General features: G+C 40.2%; 1 protein-coding gene across 1 annotated transcript in view; it reads right to left on the bottom strand.

Moving 5' to 3' along the window:
* TAF4B (TAF4b RNA polymerase II, TATA box binding protein (TBP)-associated factor, 105kDa) overlaps positions 1 to 27,372 on the bottom strand; it is a 55,603-nt gene that overhangs the window by 21,311 nt on the left and 6,920 nt on the right. Inside the window, exons 6-13 of the mRNA XM_009082592.1 lie at positions 26,400 to 26,489; positions 22,308 to 22,886; positions 17,096 to 17,231; positions 16,387 to 16,492; positions 10,789 to 10,958; positions 7,738 to 7,868; positions 3,118 to 3,243; positions 2,103 to 2,159 (exon numbers count right to left, since the gene is read on the bottom strand). Coding sequence (XP_009080840.1) covers positions 2,103 to 2,159; positions 3,118 to 3,243; positions 7,738 to 7,868; positions 10,789 to 10,958; positions 16,387 to 16,492; positions 17,096 to 17,231; positions 22,308 to 22,886; positions 26,400 to 26,489 — 1,395 coding nt within the window. The remainder of the gene's footprint in view (positions 1 to 2,102; positions 2,160 to 3,117; positions 3,244 to 7,737; positions 7,869 to 10,788; positions 10,959 to 16,386; positions 16,493 to 17,095; positions 17,232 to 22,307; positions 22,887 to 26,399; positions 26,490 to 27,372) is intronic.

The following is a 27,372-nucleotide window of genomic DNA, read 5'->3' as shown; positions in this document are numbered from 1 at the left end:
CTCCAAACTGTCAATAAAGTGCTGATTTTTTCCAGCTGCATTTGGGCTCATTTCCACTCGAGCTTGAGATGGTCTCACAGATAAGAAAGCACCACTGGCACAGAAGGTATGTTTCCCCAATCTCCATGTGAAGCCAGGAGAAGTTTCTGGCTGCCTCATTCTCTGAAGAAGAAAGCAGCAGGACGGAGGGCAAGGGAATACCAACACAAAGATCTATGTTGTCCCAAGAGGCACATCTGACTCTTCTTCTTTTGGTGAAGCAGTTGGGGACTGTCATTCTGGGAGCAGCATGGAGAAACATGCAGGACAAGTGTGATTGAGGCTGTGTTAATCCGGCACAAGATGAAATGCGCTGAGGGAGGTGAACTCAAGATGTCATACAAGACCAAGCACTAAACTTAGATGCCTTCTCTGCTGTGTTGGCTCCTTTTTATGTACATGTATATTCCACTTTTTAAAAGGGAACTCATTAACAACACCAAGCAATCTAAAAAGAGACCTTACTTCTTTCTCTTCTAAATACATGAATCACAAAAGAATTTTAAAGATCCTACACATTGTTCAGAGAACAAGAGAAAAGAAACTGCATAAAATAGTTACTTTGCAGTCTTTTATTAAAAGAAAGAACATCCAGAAGCAAGATGATGCAGAGGTAAAGTCACCTACAAAACAAGACAGATTAGCATCACCCACTGATTGTTGATCCTGGTGGCACTACAGGCAAACTGGGAAAGGCTTTGGGGCAACTTTGTACTCACAGATTACAAGAATGAAGAAAGAGTCGTAAGCAGAAACAAAGAATTGAAAGATAGATAGTAAAGCGATCTCTTCCTCTCTCATTTTACAAATTCCTTCTACTATGGTGCAAATCCAGAGCATTGATTCGAATACTATTTTACTAGATTTCCATTTGTTTTGCCTGGGCTCCTACATTAATCCAAACAATAAGGGTCTTTAAAGCATTCATAAATAACCTGCTGCTGCTGCTGGCACCTAGGAGCCAAGTTCAGCAATGTTAAGCAACAACAAATTTCATAGTTCAAGAGGCACAGTTAAGGAAAAAGGTTGCTCAGAAAATCACTCTCATTTAGCACAAAGATCCTTAAAAATTGCATGAAATCAGTCAAGTAACTATAGAAACCAATTTCTTCAGCTCTGTATCACACGTCTCACACCTCAATTGTCTTTATTATCGTCTGCTGTCAGATCCTTAATCAGAAATGTGAACAGGCTTGATGATTTATTCAGCAGGGAAAAGAATCTGTAGGTCAAGTGAAAAATTTCACACACACATACACACGCACACACATCTTCAACCTTAGGTACTTTCATTTCATTCTGTTCCCAGTAGCTCTGGGGGCAACTCCAGTGAGATCCAATATTAAGGCTCAATTAAAATAAGCTCCAATTAGTGGAGCTTTTTTCTCTCAGGCTAGAAAAGTCAGGAAATGGATATTGGGAAATGTAAAAAGTCAGCTACTGAGAGGAGGCTGCAGACATAAATGAACTTATTTGTTGATTTCTACAGTTGCTATGCAGAGGCCTCTGGGAGTAAAAGCTTAACCAGTCTAAGCTATAAACTAAAACCCCTGCAGCTAAACATGAACTGTGTGAAACAAGGGCTCCATTCCAGAACAGAAAACTGCTGGGCCCAGAAAATTAAAAGCCAGAGGCGTTTTCCATTTAAAACTAAATCCCAGTACCGCCTCCCAGCCAAAGAATTATAAGCAGTATCAGATTTACAAAACGAACAATTACCCTGGAAAAATGTAGCCTATTGTACAGTCCCAGATGCTAAATCTCAAAGTTTCTTTTTTTTTTTCTAATCCCACATTATATTCCTACCAAGTGTACTACTGCAGTTTACAAAGGACTGTTTCTAGACAGGACTGAAACTGCAAAAATAAAATGTTAAAAAAGAGAGCTCATAATTCATTGACCTCATTTGAAGCACTGCCCTTGCCTGTGGCAGTTCCTGTCCTTCCCCAAGGCCTCTGCAAATGGTATGCAGCAGCAAAATAAACCCTGACCTAATTGCCAGGACAGGGCTGCCAACCTCCTCTCAACACACAAAGGCAAGCATGGTAACTGGAAAGTCCTACCTCTTTCGCTTTCTGCTTTAACCGCAGTTGCTCTGGATCTTCTTTATTGGAACGGCTCTACCAAAGGAAGAGGAAAAAGACTGAATAGAAATTACTGGCATCCAAACACCATGGCATCCGTTAAATATTTAATAAATGACAATTTTCTCTGGTGATTGAAAGATTTAGCTCCAGGCGTGAACGCCTCAATCCAGACTGGCTTCCATCCCCCTCCACGCACATACGTGCACACCCCTCCTCATCTGGGCCGCCTGCCTCTGCTCTAGCCTGAAGCAAGATTAAGCTGAAAATGATGCTAACACTGTCAGTCAGGTCCAGTCCAGGCATGATGTTGTTCATGTCAGCTGCAGACACTTAAAAAGGACAGGAAGTATAGGAAAGAAAGGGAGTTGTATTCATGCAAGCACAACACAGTTCTTTCAACTCTAGATTAGGCTTCCACCCAAGGGGCTCCAGAATTCAGCTTGAAACAAAATACACAAAATAGAACACACAGAAGATGATGAAGTCACATGTGATGGAGCAACATATACTATTTTCAATTAACTCCTCTTCTTGAGGGGAGCAAAGGGTGAAGAAAGATACTTATTCTGTGCTAGCAGCAGCTCCATCAGGAGTTCATGGATGCTGGGGTACCAGCTCCAAGGCCAGTCCTCTGATCTTCACTACAGAAAACAAATACACCTGGCAGGGTGGTCAATCTCACCAGGCTCAAGTTTCAGAGCCAAAAATAGATCCAGGAAGGACATTTATGGCTTATTATTTCATTTTGACCACGTGAAATAATCTCAAAAGAGTTCACCCCACCATGCATTTGATAGAACTCCTGTGATTTATTTTTTTAAAATATAAATAGGTTGAATCATTTTCTGTATAGCCCAAACTATCCTAAACATTATGAATTTCCAGTGACAAAATTAATGGTTACTACATTTAAAGCAGAAATATGAGAAACCTGAAGACGTTCACCAATCTAGAGGACATGACTACTTCCTTGGAAAGCAAAGAGTCTTACCTTGGCTGCTCGAAGCAACATTTCACGTTCCTCTTCATCTTTTCTCTGCTTTTCTAGGTGATCAAGCTTTTCAAGAAATCTCAGCTGTGCTCTGGTGTCACTACATACAACGTACTTATCACTCCCCTGGAAAAAGTTGTTACAGACAATCAGGCTTTTATATAAACCACTAGAGCTAATAAACCCAATGGGATCAATCAGAAAGGAACAACACTTTTTCAAAGCTGAGAAGCATAGAGTATTTTAGAAAGATTTCAGGTGGTAGGTAGTCATTTACACATCTTCTCTCTAGTGAAGCCTGTTTCAAAGCGTCTGTGGTTATTCAGAGGTTATTGAACAAGTGACATTAACAACATCTAGTCTATATTGACTATAACAACAATAAAGTCTTCCCTAACCTTAGTATAAAGACTAAAACTTAGTATTAAAGCAGCAACTTCATAACCAGTAAACGTATGTACAAGACTTTACTGGACAGGTGAAGAGATTAAAAAACCCCACAACAAATGTAAAGCAGCAGAATATATCCTCTCCCCTTTAAAGAGAGAAAAAATTAGAATTTGACATTTTGAGTTTTGTGTTCCAGTTTCAGCCATTTAATGCAGAAGTTAAAATAAGCATCACCTCATATTTCAAAAAGGAAGTTATAATGAACTTCGGGGGCAGAGAAAGTGAGATAAATTATATATGGTTTATTGTAGCTTTAAGAGTACTTTTTTTTTTGCCTCAGTGGATACTCTCAAGTCATAGGATATAGGGAAGTCATCTGATCCAGCACCCTGAACAAACCTGGGCCAGTGAAGACTAATGACTAGTTCCAACAATAACTAGACACACAGGCACTGAAACAAGACCAGGGTCCTTTTCGTCTAAACAACAGCAATTGGTACTTTTTCATTCTATTTTTGCCCTCACTGGAAAGCCTGAGCTCCTGTTTACTTTAGATTGGAAAAACAGAGAAAAGAAAGAACCAAAACACGGTCATCAACTGACAATGAAAACTTGGTTTTACTATTCTGCTCTTCTAAAGACAGGCTACTTAAGCCATGCATTTGCCAGAGGGCATCAGGCAAAAGAAGACAAGGAGCTCAGTCTAGATGAGGCATGTCTGTGCCACCTGTTTGTACCACTTTTTAATGCACATCCTACAGTCATATTCTTTCTTTATTACTTTGTGAACTTTTGCTTTTCCTGAGAAATTTATCCTTGGGCTTTTATCAGCCAAACACACTGCATACTTTCAATGACAACTCTTTCTACCTCACCCCAATCTCGCATTGTAATGAAGCAACTTTGACATACAACTATTCTGAAATAAGCACAGGATATTTTACAGCTGTATTTTGGGCAAGGTTATATGTTAAGTATATGGACTATCAGTGACTTCAGTTGCTCAAACACACTATACTCAGACTCCTCTTCCCACATGCAGCCACATACTATTAAAAGTTGGAAGGAAAGTAAAAGTCTTCTTGTGGGGCAGCGATGTCTCCTAATGTGAATTCTCACAACCCAGCCAGAGCATGGAATCGATCCCTCTTTTGGCATTGTGTTTGGTCCTTTTCAATGAGCCACCTCATTGTTACATACTACCAACTGTGGCTCAAACCACACCATATGTTGCAACCAGAGAGTTTCTTTCCCAAGCAGCATCTGTGGCTCTGCAAAGAAGTCCAACAAACCTTTCCCCCCTTCTGTTACTACTCAAGTATTTTTTACCGCTCCCCACAAAGCATACACGACTTTGAGTCACTCTCAGTACATTAGTACAACTTGTTTTGAAGCAGCAGTTTATAATAATCCACCATCATGCCTCAATCCTTTTAAAGGGACAAAGAAGAAAGCTGTATTACAAGAAGATTAATTTTTCCAAAGTTTAGAAGTATTTTGCTTTGGAATACTCAAAGTCAGAGTCAGATATTTACACATTTTAAGCCAAACCCATGACCCTATACCAATTAGGAATGCAAGTGTCTGAAAGCACTGCCACAAGCTTACATGGGACAAGAAATGAGTGCATCCATAACAGTATCTCAGCTCATCAACTGTTTTAAGATACTGTATTTCAGGAAGTTTTAGAAGAGCATCACCTGCAGTTCTATTTTTGTCCTATGATAAGCTTGTTCTCTGTGATCACATAGCACTGAATTTCTTAGAAAACATTATATTGTCTACCTGTTCATAACTTGTAGCCAGTACTATTACGATGAAGCATAGCACCCATAACATATCATCCTACAGCCAATGCAGTTCAGTGTTGTGTTTTACTGCTACTGCATATGGGGAAAGTGTTTTCATGGAGCACTCTCAAACCATGAGCTCATGGGCTCCAACCACAGGAGCACGGCAGCTGTCTCATGCTGGGATGAGTCTGCCCACATAAAAAATGGGTTTTAATCACTGTAGTGCTTAGCTGTCATTATTAATTCTGGTCTTGGGTATCATATTATGTCACACACATACTCTTATACCTCAGTAGTTTTCCAGACTGTGGGAGAGAAGGAGCAGGGGAACCAAACCCAGCAAGCTAATTCCCTTTATGGTCTTCCCAGGGCTCTATAAAAGCACTACAAGTCTTGCATCACAGAGAGCAGCTTGCAACAATCTGAAAGGCTATTCCTACTGCAGATAAAGGGACCACCATGATAGTTTTATTCTAACTGAGTTAGTAACTTCCAATTATATACTTTTTTTCCCCTTAAATTTAGCAAAAAAAGGGCCAAAGTTGGCAAGCCCACATGGTGGCACGGTATGAAGCTTTTACCCTGCCAATTCACTCTCCCTGCAGGGCTATCCATCAGATGAAAGCTGCTAGGCGTGAGCTGAGCAAACTGGAAAGAAGAGTTTCCTGAGTGTGATCCCATGAATTACTGGCTTTTGTACACCAACTCCTACCCCAACAATAGATACCTTGGTTTCACCACACCTATTCCTATTACAGTCTGACTTTTTGTAAGGAAGATGGGCTAATATAAAGCCTTACAGGGCAACTACCCAACCCCCACAGAAAGGCTCTGGGCAATTATCTGAAATGCACGAAGCTCACACTGTGCAATGGTACCAATCAATAGCCTAGAGGGAAAAGAGAACAGGGGGCAAGCACTGGGGGAGACACAATACAGGACTGTGTAAATACATATATTAATATGTAACAGGACTCCCAAACCCTGAAGGGCTCTGTACTTGAACTTCAATTTCTAAAAGTCAGCATTTCTCACAATAACATTACTCATAAACCTAATTCTGTAGGACACTACTCTGTAGTGTAATACCATCTTCCTAACGAAAGAGGGTACCTGTGCCTCTAGGACTGCTATGCCTGCTACTTTTTCTTTGTTTGTTTTGCTTTTGAGAAAAGAGGAAAAGAAAGCAAGCTTATTGCAGTCTTATAATCTTATCATTGCTTCTGGCAATTCAATCAGACAAAAACCTATCTGTTTTTCTATTGCTTTAGTTCAATGAGAAAGAAATCAGCCCTACTGTCCAAAAACATTTCCTTCTGTTCTTGGTGTCTGCAAGACACTAAGTCATATTGGTTACTCAGGACTCAGTTTCCTCCCCACTTCTGCTCACAAGCTCTATTGTACCTCTCACTCTGGAGAGACAACATATAACATATGCAGATTTCTAAAGACTTCTCATAAAAATCTCTTTACTACTTCTTTATTGATCTTCTTTTCCTACTACATCTCCTACTACATCATCTGGCAGGGAACAGCATACTCCAACTGGTTCAGACATCACCATAACGGCTTAGAAGTTTCCAAATAGTTTCTTCTCTTTACTATTGCTTCTCCAGTGCTTAAAAGCCTATAAAAAGAGTTCAATACAAAAAATTCCCCTTCTATTCCATCAGTTAGTTGCTCTTGTTAAATTTCATTAAGTATAAAGTTCTTGTAACAAAACCAGGCCTGAACAAACAACAACTTAAGAGCTGACAGATATATTTCCTTTTAACTGTATCTGAAACAGCTTCATATTGAAGAAATTAAGGATTAATAGCGCATTATTGAATGATCAAAAAAAAAATAAAATAAAAAGGGGCCCATTTTGGCCAGTAAATTACTGCTTCCCATTTGTACATCTTAAGGGATACTGGCTCGCTGGGACCCAATATACTTTATATGGAATGGAGCTAATGCAAAAGGGAGGGAATCTGAAATATCACTGCTGGGAAAAAAGTCCCAGAAACCGTAAGATCACAAAGGTCTCTGCCTTCACATGGAGCACTTTCTAAAAGTAAAATACTCAATTCAGTTTCCCAAGGCTTCTTACTAAGCCAGTACTACAGTTCCACCAACAGTAAATGCATATGGAAATACCAACAATAACATTAAAAAATGGCTTTACGTCTACCATGTAAGACAGATTTTGTATAACAGCCACCACTTCTATGAAAGAGAAGAAATACATGCATTTAGTGTTATGCTGGGTTTTAAGAGCACCTGTCCAACAAGTTGAATGGAACAGTTACAGGCTATAAACAGTTAAAACCGATCTTTGGTAGATATTTGAAAATGCAGATATTGCACATGATGTGCCTGTTCTTGGAAGAGGTTACCTTCAAGGCTGCAAAGAAGGAAAACTTTGGTGCAAAACTTGCTTAATGATTTCCTTTACCTTGTGGGTTGATACTCTGTGCTGAGCAATTACAGTTAGTTTTTCTAGGAGCCCTCGTAATCTCTCCTGTGTAGCGTGGGAGATCAAGTTCACAACATCAGAGTTAAGTTCCATAATGTCATGCCTTTTACCTGTGGAAGCAGAGAAAATCCATTACGTGTTTTAGTAGTAGCTGATAATTGAAATAATTAGCACAGCAGGTATTCTGTTCCCCCTGGAAGTCATACCCATTATGAATAAAGGTTTGGAGATTATGATTTTCCTGGTAAAGTCACAACTTCAAAGATCTTAGACATTACATTAATAAAACTTAGCCTGGAGCTTCAGAAAATATAGACATTGTTTCACTTAGCCTCCAGAACCACTCTCCTTGCAAGGTCATTTATAGGACAAAGTTAATAAGAACACAAATCAAGCTTCATGTTCGGGGAGGGGGAGAAGTGGTAGCTGTAGAAATTAGTGCCATATTCTGTTAATTCCAGTAATTAAAAAAAATACAGAATTACATTTTGCCCTGCTTGACACCGTGCTTGTTAACAACTCATGACATTTATTCGACAAGCGGGAATGGGTTTTGCAGCACACTCGAGGCACACAGGACCCTCTCAACTGCCATGACTGACCGACACGGAGGAGACAGACCCAACCAACCCACGGCAGCAGCTCGGACAACACAGACTCCAGTCCAGCTGGGGTCATCCTGCCATCACCTTCAACCTTTTCTCTCAGGCTGCTGCTGATTCTCTGCATTTCAGCAGCTGCGACCGAGACTGCTGACAGCTTCAGGCAAAGCTGTGCTGCCCCTGCACCCAGAGCTGGGCATCACCTCTGTAACCTTCCTGCGGCTGCAGGCTGCTGATGGAGAAGCCTTCCCCATGGTTGACACCATCGATCACTCAACACGACTCCATCAAGACACCTGGACGGCAGTGACTTTTCCCTGGTAGGCACAGCAGGCAGCATTTTCACATGCCTCATACGTTGTACCTGTCAGAAGCACTCTTCCTTGCCCCTCACCACATTTACAGCGGCTGTAATACTTTATGATGCAATATACAGCATGCCTTCAAAACCCATTTCAGTATTTACTGCCAAGTGAAGTGTTAAGAATGGATAAACAGTACACTGTAAAAAAAACCTAATCACCTATTTAATTTGCCTTTGCTACTCTAACTGAAAATGAATAACAATCTCACAAGACAGGGAGAACCTGTCACCACATTTACAGCGGCTGTAATACTTTATGATGCAATATACAGCATGCCTTCAAAACCCATTTCAGTATTTACTGCCAAGTGAAGTGTTAAGAATGGATAAACAGTACACTGTAAAAAAAACCTAATCACCTATTTAATTTGCCTTTGCTACTCTAACTGAAAATGAATAACAATCTCACAAGACAGGGAGAACCTGGAATGTTTTCCCTAATCAAAGCTGCTATTTGAACAGTAAGCATTGGCCTGTACCTTAGCTGAGTGCAATGCTCATTTTGCTCAAGCATCTTTTAGTACTTCCTGAGCAGCTTCTCACTAGACTATCTAAATACTGAAACACCAATTTAAACACAAAACAAAATCCCTCCAAACCTCAAGATCTCCCTCTACACACACACTTCTTAATCCAAAGAGGGCTTGGTTCAAAAGCAGATGTGTTAATTTTCTGAACTGCTGTACTCTCTGGCAGCACTTTTCCTTGGAATCAAACACTGTTCATTTATGACATGAATTATTGTTGTTATTATTAATGTGGAACAACTACCATGCCAGCCATGAAACAGCCAGGCTCGTGTTTTGTCTGTCAATGAATTCTCTTCACCCCCCAAACCAGCAAATTCTTCTAGAAATACTCTAATGTTTTTGCACAGCTCTATTTTTCCTTATATCCGCTTCCCATGAATCCAGGTTAATCCTCTACTGGATTTTGAGAAAATCTTCTAGGCATCAGTCTCGATGTGTATTTTCCCTTTGCCACTAGTAACACAGCACTTACTTCACTCTACTATGCCCCACACAGCTCAGATGACACATCTGGCTAACTGGAGCGGGAGTACTGGGGTCACAGGTCGCATTTGCAGGGTACATGCTCATCACAGGCTAGCTGCTTACTTTGGACTAAGAACCAGTTGTGTGTAGAATCAGAAAGACTTTCTGATCACGTAGGTAAACCACTGTGACAGAATTATGAGTGTATGTATGAACTGTAGGCTTTCCTGTACAGGCTCAGCTGTAAAACTCACTGTTCCTGTACAGCAAGCTATCAGGTGGAGGCCACGAGCAAGGAGTTGAGCAACATTCATCCAGTTTGCAGTCGACAGGAGTAGTACCAATCAGCGTGGTGCTATACAAATGCATGCTCCCTGCTCTAACATACTACAACATTGCTAGGCAACAGTTGTTATTTTGCTTAGCAGCTAACAGCTGAAGTGGTACATACACTAGAAACTTCCTATTCCAGTTTAGTCACAGGCATTCAGTGTACATTTCACAGTATTATCCACTATACAGACAACATGTTTTCAACATCTCCTCCATATAAAATTAACAAGTTTTTTTCCCATAGAGAGAGTCATAAACAAAGGTGTGCCCTGTGTGTATTGGTAGTTTGAAACTTCTTCCTAATGTTAATCAATAGAGTACATATACCTGAACAGGCTGAGGAATGCAAAAAGTGTTAGGAAAGTCTGTGTAATGCATCAAGTTTGAAGCTGTAGAGACAGAAAAGCACATTTAGGTGTTTTGACACTAGCATCTTTATGGTTAAGTTTTCCATTAAGTTCAAGAGTAGTACAGTTGTTCACTTCCCACATGTTAGAGTGGCATCAGTTTTTTCTTTCTGGTTGTGCTCCAGACTATTTCATGTAAAAATAAACTTAGAGGACAGTTGTTTCCCAAAAGGGGAAGTAAATACTCAGTATAGTTTGGAAGAAACACATGAATTGAGATGATAGATCTTAATAGTTCCAGTCCTTCTTCGAAGATTGGAGGCTGGCTGATGAAACAGGTATGGAAATACTACACCCATACATATCTGTTACATATGCTTTGTCCTCACCTATGTTCAAGATCTTCTTCTTAAGAGCTTCCGAAGAGAGAAACGGTTCATCTGCACAAGAGCGAAGCACTGTACCAGTAACCTCAGAGTTTGCTGCCAAAATGCACATGTTCTCCTCATTAAGATTGACCCCAGCCATAGAAGTTACATCATTTATGTCATCTTCATCTCTACAAAAGAGAATACCAACATTTTATGCTTTGTTCAGAACAGATACAAAGAAGGAGTCTCTTGACTATCAACACACAGCCACATTCACATATCTTGGAGGCTATCCCTATAGAAAATAGATGTTTAGTGTGGGTCTGGACAGGGACAGACAGCTTCTAAAAGCTTTCACATTCCAGTGAAGTGATTCTGAAACGTTAATTTGGCTAATGCCTCACTTGCTAGGCATGAAAATCTTTTATACGAAACTGAAATTTTGAGCAAGCTTGGAAACCAAGGACTGAGGTAAACCTGGATTAGAAGTTCCCACAAGTCCCTAACCCTCCACCACTACTCTTGCAGCCTGAAACTTGTTCTAGAGCCAATTCACCAGGTAGAACCATGTGTTGAATAATGTTGAATGCTGACTCATTCCACTATTAACAACCTCCTTCTCTAACCAAGATACCTATCTTACAAACTGAAGCTTACAGCACAAGCTTACTAGCACAGACCTGATCTTTACTTTTTTTATTGAGTTCCCTTAAAACACAGGATACAAACACTTCTTGATTACATACTAGATCCAGTCCAGCCCTTGTCCTTTGGATCAGTTCTACCATACTATATACATAGTGGGGAGGATACCATGCTTCTAAAGCAGAGAGGCAGAACTCTAATCCTTAACACCTGTCCATTAGGTGGATACTGCTGTAGCAGCTTTGGACTACTTGTTCAAAATAAAACCTAAAATTTAGGGCTACACCACTCAGACTAGCTGCAATCATGGCAAAGCTCAGGTTAAGAAAATAGCCTGTATATCTCAGCTTTTTTTTTTCTTTTTTTTTTTTTTTTTTAAAGATCATTTAAGTTAAAACTCTGAATGAATCTTCTATGGGAAAAGTTTTTGCAGGACTTCTGCAGTGAAACAATCCAAGTTACTTTCAAATAAGTTTGCATCTTCAAGAGGAAGACTTTTTACTTCACAAAGGCTCTAATGGTAGCTTCAAGGGTCTAGAACCAATCCAAAACAGAAGTTGCACAGTATTAAGACAGATAAGTGAAATCACACAATCCAAAGGTCTTTTTATTTGGAAAACAAAGAAAGCAAACCCAACATACGCATACTCTTGAAAAGTATTCTCTGGCAAGGGTTGATAAAGATCACCTTCAGAAAATACTGTGTGTCCTAAATAACTCTTGAATAAGGGGTTAGCCAAAAACTTGGCATGCTTAGGTGAAACGGGATTTCTTGGAGGCTGTCTTCTGACTGACAATAGGTAGACGCTGAAGTTATTAGAACATAAGTTGAGCAATACTCAAAAGACAAAATGTTTGGATTTTTTTTCTTAAACTATAAACTTTCTTCTTTTGGCTGCAATAGGTTTCCATGGCACCAGCCTTCTTCCACAAACTTCTGGAGAGAGACCTGGCTAGGAAAGGAGTTAAGTCTTCCTTTACTCCTCCTGTCGTTCATTTGTGTGCCCTCATGGCTCAGAGTTCCTACATGTAGTGTTCAGGGAAAAGGAGATCCAATAGATTCTCAAACCAGCCCCATTCATTAAGTCTAACTAGACACTATACCTTCCTGACTAGGTTTATGCCCCAAATACATTGTGCTCAGAAAAACATTAAACCCAGGATTGTCAGAACAGTTGGATGTCCAAAGTTACAATTCAAAGCTGAAGTCACCAGTGTAAGAACAGCTTCTGTCCTCCTCCTGCTCCTTCAAAACCAACAACTGAGCAGTTCCAAGTGTATACCCAGGCTCTATCAGCCTAACAGAGACCCTGAACTTTCAACAAGCATGTAAATGAAGCTTCACTACACGCTAATTGAGTGCTAACCGATCTTCACAAGTACACTCCAGTTTCCTCTTCTTAGTGACCCCTACAGAGAAGTCTTTGCTGATAGCAGAGATGAGAATCTCACTGAAGTACAGTGACTGCCATGGATCTGCTGATAAAGGAGATGACAAAATCTGCACAACTAGCACCAGGAACACAAATCACAAGCTATCAGAGCTGTAGGTGCTGGAACCTGACATTATCCGAGTAGAACTGTTTATGGAATCTAAGTCAGGATGCTTGAACCCCAGATACAACTGTATAGCATGCAGATTCAAGAAATAAGTTTTGTTTTTAATCTGGCCACATACTCCAAACACTCAAGCAAGGAGGAGGTAAAATTCTATACTATACATTTATCCATGTTTCTAGTTACTCAAGTTTCTTTTCTCTATAACCTGCCTTTATGTGAAATGTTAAGTTTGCATTAAGGCACCGAGTCATTAACTTTGACAAAAGATTCTGCACTTAATTTTACTTAGCCCAAAGAAACTACCACTACATTTCCTTAGAAACAGTGCTCACTAAAAATTAATGAAAAAGTTTCAGAAGGCAGGCTAAGTTTTTACTTTTTACCATTCTTTTTCCCTTGTTGTTCAAACCAACCTAAATCATTTTAAGTAAGGTATCATGTACTTTCAGTAAGCTATAAAAATCATTCTACTAAAGTGATACATTTAAAATATTCCACAGCATACATGCAGGTGTTTTTGTTGGATATGGACTTGCTTTCACTTTCAGCAATCCCTGTGTAAATCTCCTCTTCTGCACCACTTCCATTAATTCTTTTTGCGTTTTATCATGTCACACTCAGAAATCAAGAGGAAAAATTCTCCTAGCTATTATAAGTCTCCGGTGATTTAAGTTTATCAGGACAAAGTGTAAAACAGAACACAGCGTTCCAAGCATTACACTGCATGAAGTCAGGTTTGACATTTATAGTGAATATGCACTGGAAAGGAAGTCTGCACCACTTCCATTAATTCTTTTTGCGTTTTATCATGTCACACTCAGAAATCAAGAGGAAAAATTCTCCTAGCTATTATAAGTCTCCGGTGATTTAAGTTTATCAGGACAAAGTGTAAAACAGAACACAGCGTTCCAAGCATTACACTGCATGAAGTCAGGTTTGACATTTATAGTGAATATGCACTGGAAAGGAAGTCCATGTAATGCAGATGCATCTCTAGAAATTTGAAAGGAAGTCCATGTAATGCAGATGCATCTTATATCTAGAAATTTGCCTGTTGCTTGAAAAGTGAGTCTCTGGCACCCTCTGGTGTCTGACGAACGCACACGTCTTCTGAATCCATCTTTTTTTACTCCATTTTATACAACAGTCAAAGGGAAAACTAGAAAGGCACACCTAACCAAAACTTCTGTGCCAGAACAATTCCGGCAAAGCAGGAACCATCACCACTCACAACCACCACGGTCCTGGACGAGCAGCTGCCCAGATCTTCTCCATTCTGCTGTCTTACACCTGTTTATCTGCTAGTTGAGATTGCTAGCACCTTCCAGATAAAATGCTTAAGTCAGAGTTTCATGTGCTTTAGAGAACAACTCTATCAAACACAACAGATTCAAAACAAGTATTTGAAGATGAAATATGTGACTTCTTTCTCTAGCATGCAGTTTACAGAAACTTAGATCAGTTAACAAAAATCTTAATACTTTTAAAACATGCCTCTTAACATGCCATGGTGCAATGTCCTTGTTTAGCTGAAATAATATCTAGAAGGCTGGACAGCTTTGTGTTTTGTCAGGTGGTTTTTTTGTGTTGTTTTGGGGTTTTTTTTGGGGTATGGGCAGGAAAAAAATTTTTGTACTGCTGATCTCAGGCAACTTAAACCAGCCCATTAAAGAGAAGACAAGGTCAAATTGCAGCTTATTAAGTACAGCTTAGTGAATAGCACACTCTCAAATCCTAACCTAACCTAACAGCAGAGGGAGTCACGCTTGATAACATACTGCAGTGAGAGTGCACAGTAAGAGCATTCTCATTAGAGTGTTGCATGTACAATTACATCAATTATAAGACACACTCTCGGCCCATAATGAATCTCATCACAATATCTGAAAGTGGGCCATGGTGCCTCTCTCTGCCTCATACATCATCAGCAATTGATGGATCCCAAGTCAAAGAACAGCTGTGCTCAGTACACTGAAAGTCAGGACAGAAGGGGACAAACCATTTCACAGCTTACTGGGCAACAGCTATTGCCCTATTAATACTATTTGGTACTAGACCTGCTCAAAGAACACCAAGGGAAGCCAAAAGTTCAGGTACACACTGGTTAGACTCATATACATGAAGATTCTCAGTTTTTAATGTCAGAAAGTTTGGTTACTAGAAAAATTTAAGGTGAGTTAAGTAGTTAAGGTAAGTTAAATTACCAGAATTCTCATAGACTTTTGCTACTTTGAAAATCACAATCCAAAGCAAGAACAGAAATCTGTCTTGGATCACACTATAAAACCAGTTTTTCCTACACTAAGAACTTAACAAATCAGGGAAGAAATTTCAAGAATTCAAACTTTTTTATGTAAGACAGCTACTATATTCCAATTGGAAGATCACAGAAAAAAATTGCTTGGTTTTTTTTTTTATGAGTTAGTTTGTTGCTTTCTTTTTTTTATTACGGCATTTATGAAGCAGTTTTTCTTAACATCACTACCCCAAAATTACATCCTACATTATATTCTATTGCTCTAACCTAAGCTACCACTGTTTTAAGTGTTCACTGTATACTGCATGCTACTGTAAACAACAGCAGCTCTCTGACTACATCAGTGCACACAATGCTGCAGCTTTCAAGAGCAAAGTCAACTGGTCAACAAGAAAGGTATCATCATACTTTTTTTTTCCTGGAAGAGCAACTTCAAGCTTGCCTTAAAGTTGTAAGCGATAATGCTTATGGCAGTCTGTACCTCTGTTCCAACATTAAATTTCAGAGCTACAAAACTAATTTCTGCTTTTCAAAAGCTAATCAGTTACCAGAACTAAAAGCCTTAAGCACTCTTGTAATCTAAAGGCCTAGAGAATGTGCCAGAAGTCATAATGAGACACAGAATCAGAGGCTTTCACCTCTCCATACAGAAACAAGCTTGTAAGAGGAGCAAATAAAAGATTTTGAAATACAGCACAGAGCTTTAGACAAGTTACCAGCCAGTCCCAGTAACAGTGCAATGCTATCCAGCCATCTACAAAAAGCAGAGGTTATATCTGCTATAATCCTATTGAGATATTTTAATACGAGGTAAATTAGCTTTAGATTAGTACTTATATTATTGGATGGAGAACAATACGCCTCCTCTATGAGTGAAAAAATAACACCTATTGATGCACACTGTTTATATAACTACATTCCTGTGACAGCATGATGAAAATATAGCCTCATCAGGACAGTTTTCTTACATTAAGAATAATTAAAGTCTGCTATGAGTAAGAATTTTTAGGTTCTCCATTGCCAATTAGTATTTTAGTATAAAAACACGTATCAGAAAGAAGTTTCTAAAGAAAGTTACTTTTATTTGGGCTCTGTTCCCACTTCTATGCTTGCTGTCTGTTCCTTTTGTTCCTTCATATATTGCTTATTTTTACCTGAAGGATGTTGCTACATTCTCTTTTATTTTCGCCTTCTGAACAGGAGATGTTTGAAGTGACAGAATTTTATTTCCTGGTAGGGTAATTTGTTTCAGAATGGAACCTAAAACAAAACAAAGAACATGCTAGAGTAAAAGGCAAAATGCTAAGATAACTGTTTAATCAGTTCATGCTTCTAGCAAAGGCTACTGCAGACTCAATAATGACTAACTATGTCCATTTGAAAACCAGACCGTCTAGAATCCTACAATACCCATGCTCTGTACAGCCAAAAACCCTACACACAGTCAGCAAACACTCTCCTCTGTGCTGACCAGTGAAAGGTTTCAGTGAAAACCATCTGGCTGAGACAAACTCATACTATGCCTCAACCTGAACATGTTGAAGGAGAAACCAAAGTCTCATGAAACAACTCTCAAAAGCATCACAGTTTAAAGGAAGCTCACCGCAAGGAGCTCACTCACAGTATTTTAACAAGTACCAGTGTTTGATTGACATGCTTTTAACAAGTGCCAGAAGCAGATATGGCACTGATTTTCTCATCCGAACTCCAAGCAGACACTAAAGATGTTCAACTTAACACACAGAGCTGGTTGCTCCCGACAGACAGGCACCTTCTTACATTCCCACAATCTACCAACAGCCTGCACTTACTTCTATACCTCAGCAGTCCTTTCCCTTCTCCATTAAAAAGGTTCCACTTTACCTGCAGGAAACTGTTTGGTTTGAACAAGTGTATTCAGCGGCATCTTATTCTCAGCAGGTGTCTGCAGGGTGAGCAGTGAGGGTTGTGGGAGTGTGGATACTTGCTTTATAATGGATCCTGATGGTTGCTGGACTACCTGGAAGTGGAATATCCAGTATCAAGAGTGAGAAGAGCTAAAAATACAGAGAAGCAAACAGTATCAATGTTTCCATTTAGCCAGGAGTGCCACTGGGCAGGTATGTGTGCCTAGTTTTCAGTTTAAAGCAAACAGCATGCTCCAAAAAAACTCCCTTTTTTTTTTCACTTCACGTCAAGAAATCTTAACAAATGGTGATAAGCTTTAAGCTCCCTACTCTCAATTGATAACTCTCAGACAAGTTTCACTAAGTATTACACAATCCATTACACTAAGAGGCTTTCCTATACATAAGTCTTGCTTAACAGAGTCACAATTAAATACTGAGTCGCTACCAATAACTTCAAAAGGGAAGGTATCACATACACCTAGTTAAAAAGGGAGAACACCAAAATAATTTGCAGTCTTGCATGAAATGCTTTTCCAGTCAACAATTAAGAGCACACACTACAAAATTACTAATGCACTTTTGGAGCCACAACATCAATTGTAAATTGAAATGCTGAGTTTCAAAGTGCTAAGCTGAAGTACACTGAACACATCAGTTAGCAGGAACATGAAGTACTAAATAGCAACACCTATAGAGAATAGAGACTCTAAATAAGGACATCAGTACACACCTGAAAGGTAAAAAGGAAAGGGGTTCATAGTTTTGACTAAAGAGACTCTTCAAAGAAACAAAACCAGACAGCAGGATATCATCACACCACAGACCTACAGGCACAGCCCATAAATACTAATCCTTCTTAAGGGCAGCTATTAAAATGCAAGAAAGTAATAAAACTGCAGCATCTCTAAAAACTTCACTTCTAAGCTTCCTAGGTAGCAGAATGTGGGCTGCAACTTTAATACAACCTTTGGAAGAGTTCTTGACTACAAGTAGTAGAAAGACATGATTTAAAAAAAAAAATAAATAAATCAACATCTTCAGACTGAATCCTGTTTCTTTTAGCAGCAAAAAGGCAACAAACAATTTCAGAGTCAAGAAACCCTTCTGCTCTTCTACATCTATTACTCTAACTTCAGGAACTCTAACGAATGCTTGTACAGCAACACTGCACAAGCATAATTAAAGAATCAGCATTTACGATACTTCAGAAATTAGGCTGTCTCCTTCTGTCACCTAACTTCAGATTTATCAGTAAATATCATCAGCCTAAGCATCACACATTCACAAAAAGAGGTACTTCATGTATCAGTGTCAAAATACTCCCCACCCATCCCCATACTAATAGCACTAAGGTTTGGCCTAGCAGCAGTAACAGAAAACTGAGCTGAAGGCAGTATCTGAAAACCAGACAAACAGCTCTTGAGAAGAAACAGAAAATCCAGCGAAGTACTGTGGGAGTACAGGGACAGACTGTGGACAGAGCCTCATGGAGTAGTACAGATGCTAACATTCACTTCCATGTGTTTTTCCCAAAGCTCAGTTTCATCTTTCTGAAAGGTCCAGCTTCTAGATCCAGTTGCAAATAACCTTAAACTGCATCATTTATGTGCTCAGATAATGAGTGAGCCACCAACCAGCTTGGACAAACTACTTGCAGGCTCCACCAGCACCCACATACACGCAGAGATTTTCCTTACCACCAGTAAGAATGATGCTTCATCTTCAGCATGCAAAACACTGGAAGAGCGCCAGAAGAAACAAACATTTCAGATCAAGGTATAGCAGACAAAAGAACAGAGATAGGCAATGTTACATCAATAGTCTAAGTGAAGACTGGAAAATAAGTAACTGAGGAGATTATACCATTGAGAAGGATGTGCTGGCAGTAGAGCTGATTTTCTGTTTGCCATTCTAGCTGCTAGACTAACAAAAGCTGGAAGTCCTTGGGACTTGCAACAGGAGACATCAACAATCTAGAAATTTCACCATGAATCTAATGCCAGAAAGAAGCATTATAAAAGTAGGTAATATCTGTGAGAAGGAGTTATTGCCTATTTTCTTCATGTTAGTAGCAAGAAGTAATAAAGAAAAGGGACTGTTCCTTTGTGCCCTGTTAAACAGGTTGACACTGACATCAGAATAAAATCAACAACTCTCTCAAGGAAAAAAAAAAGGCAACCTAACATCTATTTGACAGCAGAGACAACTGCCTGAGAGAGACTTTGAATAGCCTCGCTTGAACCAGTTTTACATTCACAGAGCAAAGTGTGGAGATCAGAAGAGAAATGCTGAAGTACCATCACACAAAAGCAGTACTGCTTCATGAATGAAGCCTCACCAGTTGAATGCACAAGCATATATCCATGACAAAAAAAACCTTCTTGAAAAATAACAGAGAAGACTGTTCATGAAAACTCCGCTCTGAGGGAACTTGACACTAACAACTCACTAAGAAGCTGGAACAGCATAGGCACTTCACCCCTCGCTTCAATCGTTAGCAATATCCAGGGAGTGCACCTCACTGGTAGTTGTAGGGACTATATCATCGATCCCCTGCTATTTATGCCTGAGATGAAGATGCAGTCTCACAGCAACTTGTTCACCATCAGAGGCCAGCAGCTGGTAATGCAAATTTTCCTTCATTGTGGTTTAACAAGAGACAAAGCAATACTACAGAAAGACAGGGTTTATTTCCAAGATGAAATTTCTTCGTAAGCCAAAGCCCTTTAATGAGGCAGTGTTAAGAAAGTCACCAGGAGGGAACCCTTCAAAATACTCAACTCTCATAGCACAGGAGTACGATCAGTCCAACAGCACCCGTGAAGAACAGGTGCCTCAGTGCACACCATACAAACCCAAGGTTTTGATAATCACACTAGAGAAATTAAAGTTTTATTTAGCTTCCTTTCATTAGTTCATTTCATCACTCCAGTCACAAATTTGATATTAAAATACTGCAGTGCTGCATTGTTAAGCACCACCAATGGTGCTGGCATGCAAAAGTTTGCTTTACATTCCCTGAAGCACCAAGAGGCCAAAATTAGAAAGAGGCATGCAGAGGGAGTGTATGGCATCAGATCTCCCTGCAGGCTAGGAAGGGAAAGAAATTGCTGGCAGCATTGTATGGACAGATTTGCACAGCTGGCATGTGCTTCCTTTTTCAGCTGGCAGTAGGACCCTTCTGTTTAGGGAGGCGAAGTCCAGATTTGTTTTCTTATGGGAGGAAATAGACCTTCTGCCCTTTCAAGGAGAGGCATCAGGGAAGCCCTAAAAGATGCAGCTGCTTCTACTAACTTGCTCTTTGTACTAATAGGTTGTCTGAACAAACACCAAGCTCCTGATACAGCTAAGATGTGAAGTGGTCAACTCAGCCCTTCAGCTATATCCAAGACCAAAATTTAATAGGTATTTTGAAAAGCAAATATATTAAACACTGTGCCTGGGATCTACCCAGATGAGGATAAAAACATGCTTTGTATGCAATTCAATCTATGTAAGGCACAGTGAAGAAAAGCAGTTGCAACAGACTCCAAGTGTGCCACATTGCAGCAGCATAGGAGGCAGAAGCCATTTCTTGAGTTCACCAATATCATATTGAAGAACTGACTCCCCAGCTCCCCAGATGAGGAAACTTGAGTTTCCTCATCCATTTGTACAGATGGTCAGCCTTTCCCCCGGAATACATGGCTTGCTGTGTAACCAATAAACTGCCCTCCAGCCCTTATGCAATCTAAGAAGCCCTCTTCTTCTGGCTGGAATTTCACACTTAGTCCTTCAAGACAATATGGGCACCAACTCCTTTTCCAATCTGGCTTTAGCTACTACTAGCAAAGACTAGTGCACATGCTCTGACACCTCTTCTTTGGAGTTTTGGGGTTGGGGCTTTTTTTGCCCCCTCCCCAACATACCTACTCATAAAAAGGACACCCCATTCCCTCAGTTGAGTTGAGTGTTTTGTTCTTTTTAAACAAGCCTGGAAAGGTGAAAAGCTGGGAGCATAAACAGTTTATTTAGAATGCAGGATTTTTTTTATTACACCTACCTTACATCCTTAGAAAGGAAGAAAACGAAAAAAAGCAGAACATTTGGGGGTTTGAACACTGTTAAATCAAGTATACACAATAACCAAACTACAAAAGAAAATTCACACACCAGATTCCCTACTACACCTGTGGAAAGCAAATCTAGCTTTACAGGAAGTCTAATGTTTTTCCTGCCTTTTAAGGAAGAAAAAAGTCATCTTTACAAGGAAGAATTGAGTTCTATATCTGCCAAAGGGAGACTATTCTCTCAAAATACTTGAGAACATTACTTACAGGTAGACCAGTCAAGACAGCATGCTACTCAGTATCTCAAACACCTTTCAACCAAACCTAATTTATTTCACTATGTTACTCTTTTGGGTATACCTGTGATCCACAGTTTCTTGGTATTTAATGTTAACATTAGCAAGAGGTTAACCTGTGCCAAGAAAAAAAAATGTTAACACATTGCTTTTGAGGGTATTGTTTTAATAAGTCAGTTATTCCTCCTGGAATTTGTTAGCTAATGAGGCCTGATAGAAAAAAAGCTCACTTTTGGATGACTTCATAATTAACATGTCTTAGTAAATGCAGGGGTCAGAACTCTGCTCTGAAAAGCTCCTCAAGGTAGTCTGTAGTACATTTCAAATAACATACCACTAAGTCATCAAGCCATCTGTGCCTGCAAAGTACCGAGGGTAGGAACTACCAGGGGAGAGAGACTGGAATCCCTGGTGGCTAGCTGAGGCCCAGCCCTAACAGGACATCTAAAACTAATTAATATAAGTATCCTATCAGCAGTTTGTTTCTGACACTAGTATTTCCCACCTTTTCTTTCAGATGCCAACCTAGCCTGGCTGAATGCATAGTGGGGGTTAGACCTCATATCCTCCTTGTGTCTAAAGATGGATGTTCAGTCTGCTGAAATGGTGGTCAACATGTCTGCAAGAGACCAAGCTGACAGCTTAGTTTTAGATTCACCCGTTCAGCAAGGGCTCAATATTTCTAAACTATGGCAAACATAACTGATTAACTCAAGACAGACTATTTTCAAACGTTAAAAAAAAACAACCAAAGATCAAATTGGTATCCTCTTTACAAAACGGTAAGAGTTGAAGTAAAGAAGGTCAGTCAGTTACAGAGAAGCAAAAAAAACCATCTTACCAACTGTTTTACTTTAACCACCTGCTGAGCACCCACTGACTGTGCAACGATGGAGTTGGGCTGAGAGATTTTAATACCAATTGGGGTTCCAATAACTGGCTTCAGAGGCTGGAGAGGGGTTGTTGATGAAGATGCCACTGTAGAGACCAGCACTGGCTTTGCAGACTGGAGAGAGGACGTTGGTACTGCAGAGGTGAAGACTGGCTTGACAGTTTGGATAGTGGTCAGCCCTGACGTAGCTATCGTTGTGGTGAGGACTGAAGTCGCAGGCCGAAGAGATGTTGTCACCACTGCAGAGGAAGGAACAGGATTCACAGTCTGCAGAGAAGCTGTTGCTGACGTGCTGGCAAGGACTGGTTTTATAACTGGAGAGGCTGTGCCTGTTACAGAGGCAGACATGGGTTTTGTAACTGGAAGAGAAGTTGTTGCTACAGCTGAGGTTGCCTCTCCTGTTGAAGGAGCTGGTACTGCAGAGGTACAAGTCAAAACCATTTCTTGGGTTGGAGCTGGCTGCTCCATGCACTGTTGGATAAAGCTCTGAGGGTTGGGCATTAGCTGCCGTAAGGCAAGCATGCTTTTCTAGGAGAAAAATGAAAAAACAGTGGATGTAGTATTAGCAGAGTTTTCCATAATACTGATACGTTCATAACTGAATCCCCTTCCTCATCTTCCAATTAGACTTTTCATGAGGCAATAAATTGTTTATTCCAAACAAGTTTTGATAAAATTCAGACACCCTTAAATTGACGACAGTACTGTTGACTGAAGACCACAAAAAAACACCAACCCAGGCTGAGCAAAAGTCAACAGCCACCAGAGATTCACTACATGTAACAAATTCCATCTATAGGGAAACTCACACACAACTTTGTTCTTTTGTTTAGATTTTTCCATTTGGAATTTATGTTTTAGAGTAAGGTGATTTTGACTACTTTACAACCTAAAAATTTTGATTTGCCAGGAGAACCTGCTATATTGGAACAGCTGTGTTTATTTCACGGAGCCTGTCTGACAAGGAACCATGAGCTATCCAATAAAGTCAGAAACAAGCTCTGAAGAGCACTTCTATACCAATACAGCTGTATCTACACTAGGGGGGGATACCACTTTAATAATGTCTGTAGAGCTGTAGCAACACAGCTTAAGCCAGCTACTTCTCTGCAACAGGGGAACAAAAGGAAAAGTATCTGGCAACATCTCATTTTTACTACAGCTGTGTTTGAGAAGGTTAATGGACAGAATAATCTTCAAGCTCTCTATAGATTTTTCTCCTTGACTGTGTATAATCTGCTATGGCTCTGAACCAGGGGAAATCAGTTCTGCAGCTACCTGTATATTCTTGCAAACCTTTTTTTCCTCCCCTCCTTGACAGTTTCTAAAGTTCGTAAGAGTCTCCAGCACAGTGCTGTTGCTATGGACTTCATGCAAAAGGAACATGCTTCACATGCTAATACACCAAGTGAACAAACTGTTTGCACACCTGGACCTTTTGTGGCACACCTATCTTTTAATATTCACTTCCTTTTCTTTTAAAAGGCTGCTCCACTCCTGCTGTAATTTATCTACCAAGAGCATCCACCAGACTTGAAAAATCAAGCAGGCTTCACAGCCACAGTCACTGTACTTTTCCACCTCTCGGAACAGACAAAACAAAACACATGCACAACTTCATCAAAAACCTGCAGCTCAAAGATAAGAGACTACTCCAGAGAGTCCTCCCTAAAATTCCATTTCACTCACTGAAAGTGAATTGGCAACAAGCCGTATCACATTTCTTTCCAGACTCAAGCTGCAAACATTTACCCCACAAACAAGGCCAGCACTTATCCTCTTAGCACCTTAGAGAAGTGCTCCTGAAGTCATCTTCCATTTGGCACTAAGTCCTGTCACAGCTGCTCAGAGTTACAGACCAACCTAATTGTGTGCAGCAACCACACATCCTTATAGCGTTTCCAAAAAACCAATCAGGATGCAAGATGTTTTAAAGGACTCGCTACACAGCAGTCAGCTAACTTTGACCATGACTACTACGTCTAAACATTTCTGAAATCACAGCATTACTTTGTTAATACAGCATGCAACGGGGAAAGAGCACCATGTTAAGGATTATGTGGTATGGATACTACCCAGAACAGAAAAGCCTAGATGATACCAGTATGTGGCAGTATGCTGCAGGAGAAACATGCAATGGCTCTGCTGCAACAGGTCAGGGTCTGATCCATGCTGACGAACCCAACTTAACCCCTGCAGAACTTCCTTAAGGCCTGTGCACCAAGCGTAGCAGCTCTCCACATTGTGGGATGGCTTCTTAACTAGAAGTGAATACTTCTGTGAGAGCACAAGGACAGCACTATGCCTAAGCTAATAAACCCTTGTGGGACCAAACAAGTGTAAGCATTACTAAGTGCAGTGCAGTCAGCCCTCAGCTGCCATACATGAGCTAGTCTGGGGCTATCAGGTCTTACCAGTCTCAAACAAGGTCTAGCTGTGCCAGATTTAAGCCTGGGTCTGTGCAGAGCTACTGAGGTTCACCTGAGCTGCTCCAGGAACACAGCACAGCAGCACCTGAACTGGGCCCATATCTAGCAGCATCAATCAGCCAGGGCCCTGCAGAATGCAGCTATGCTACTTCAGAAGCCAAACTTGCCCTGGCAGATAGTAGAGCTCTCCTACAACTTCATGCAGCCCCTAGGAAACCTCTGACAATCACACTGACCCTGCACTCACACCCTGGTCCTTCTGCAGCCAGAGCCACACTGGATACAGAAAAGCCCATTCTCAGAGCTGTTTATTCTTCTGGCTTTTGCATGGGCATTTAAGAAGGCTCCAGAAAATTAAACAGAGACTAAGTAACCAGTATGAAAATTTTATGTCATAGAATCACATTAAGGTTGGAAGAGACCTTTAAGATCATCCAGTCCAACCATCCACCTAGCACAACCACTCTAACCCCTAAACCACTAAACCCTATCACCCAGTGCCAGATCCAGACATCTCTTGAGTGCCTCCAGGAATGATGACTCCACCACCTCCCCGAGCAACCTATTCCAGCGCCTGACCACCCAAACAGTGAATTTTTTTCTAATATCTAATCTGAATCTCCCTTATCTCAGTTTAAGGCTCCTGCAGAGATGACTGTAGTGCTCTAGACTCATGGCAAACTCCATAGCAAGGCCGTTGGAAGTTGTCACTGTAACAAAAGGTTTTACGCCACCCTTTAACAGATCAAACACCAGCCATCTGAAGTAATATCACCATGGGCATTGTTATATGGCCCATCATATACTAAGGAAAAGGGTGAACTCCAGAAAACCTCTGTCCTAGCTTTACCACTTAACTATTCTTCCTTGCTTCTCCATCACACCTATAATGAATGCTAAGGAAAGGTACAGATCTATCAAGCCTAAGAATATGGTGTACATTGCAATTAAGTAAATTTAACCAAGCTTTGCATGTTTTTGCTGGGATTTAATGCTTGCTGTACAATAAAGATGCTAATTTTTATTTTGTCAATACCATTCTACCATATGATTAAAAGCATTAAGGGATCATTTTAAAATTTATGTGATTATTTGCTTCAACAGAGGTAGAGTTGCCCTGGGATTCTTTTCCTAAGCTGCAGTAGTCCTGTTAGACCCTTTCTGAAGAAAAGGGCAGGGGATTTTCTTGTGCCTCCAGTTAAACACAAACCAGTAGATGAATGGCTTTATGTAGATTCTTTGAAGTTAAACACTGCATAAACTGTGTACTGCCACTGTTGTCAAAGTCTTCTATACTAGAACTCGGAATAGCTAGTTTTGATGAGAAAGTAAGAGGTCATCTTAGCATAGCTGCTCTACTGTAGATGAACAAGGTTCCAAAACACTAGACTCCACTAACAACTAGAAGGTAATTACTCTACAATTTAAGAATACAGCATATATTACTCATCAAAAATCCTCCCTCCCCTCAAAAACAGAGTGTGCAACAGTGACACAGGGCTAGGTTAAGCACCACTTCCTCAACTGACCTGAGCAACTATCTGTTTGAATGTCAGAACTCTGTTCTTTTCTAGTCTCTTCCCCCATTAAATACTGTATATCAGACACTTACCTTGAGAAAAGGAACTAAATATGGTTGTGGAGATGACTTAAGCTCTACGTATAACTTTTTTGTAAATTCTTCTGGTTCAATTTTTGCTTCCTAAGAGGAAAGTATAATTACAATAGTAAGTTATAACTGAATCTACCAGACTTTCTTCGGAGATGCATCAAAAAGTCATGGAAATTTACATTATCATGGCATTGTTCAACTTCAGTACTTCATGAGGACCATTTCACTTCACAGCTGCGTTTACTCATTTCTCTCACACATACAAAATATTAATTTATTCTGCATTTAAATCATACACATACTGAATGGCAGATTTTTAAACTCCTCCAAAAAACAAACAAGCACACAGTTAACAATATATTATGTCTTGCAACAACTGCTCTTAAAAAAAGAGAAAGGACTGTAAGCACATGAAAGAACAACTCCATTTTCCCCACAGAAGCCGAGCGTATAGTCCAGCAGGGACACAGAGGCAGGGGAATCAAATTTTTGCAATGCTGCATCTTCAAACAATCTGCTCTCTGAAGTAACACCTGTCTACACCATGCTTTTCTAGGCTGAAAGATCCTATGGTATCACCACCAAGGCCATTCTCCTCCACTAGCATACAGACTTCTGCTACGGTGGAACAACAAAACAGCAGCAGTGGTCAAAAGCCACAACAGGAAGGAGCAGCAGAAATGGTTACCAAGAAAACCCAGTGTGCTGGGATACAGCACGAAGCAGCATACAGAAGCCACCTGCAAGGAGACAGAGGTTGGCAGCCACCGTGTTATTTTCTCCATCCCACTGTCTGAAGACATCGGCAATGTCACACTTGTTCCACTGGAGCTTCACTATCAACTTGTAAGCCACTTCCGTCTTGAAGTAAAGCAGTAGCATGGACTTAGTACTGCGCTACAACCTCTACAGTGATATTCTTGATATTGAGGACTCAAAACTACACCAACATGAAAAAAAAAAGCAGCTCAGA

Source organism: Acanthisitta chloris, unplaced genomic scaffold (assembly GCF_000695815.1).
Source record: "Acanthisitta chloris isolate BGI_N310 unplaced genomic scaffold, ASM69581v1 scaffold20559, whole genome shotgun sequence".
In the NCBI taxonomy this organism is placed as follows: domain Eukaryota; kingdom Metazoa; phylum Chordata; class Aves; order Passeriformes; family Acanthisittidae; genus Acanthisitta; species Acanthisitta chloris.
The sequence above is the reverse complement of the archived record's forward strand: the minus strand, read 5'-3'. Positions and strand labels throughout refer to the sequence as shown.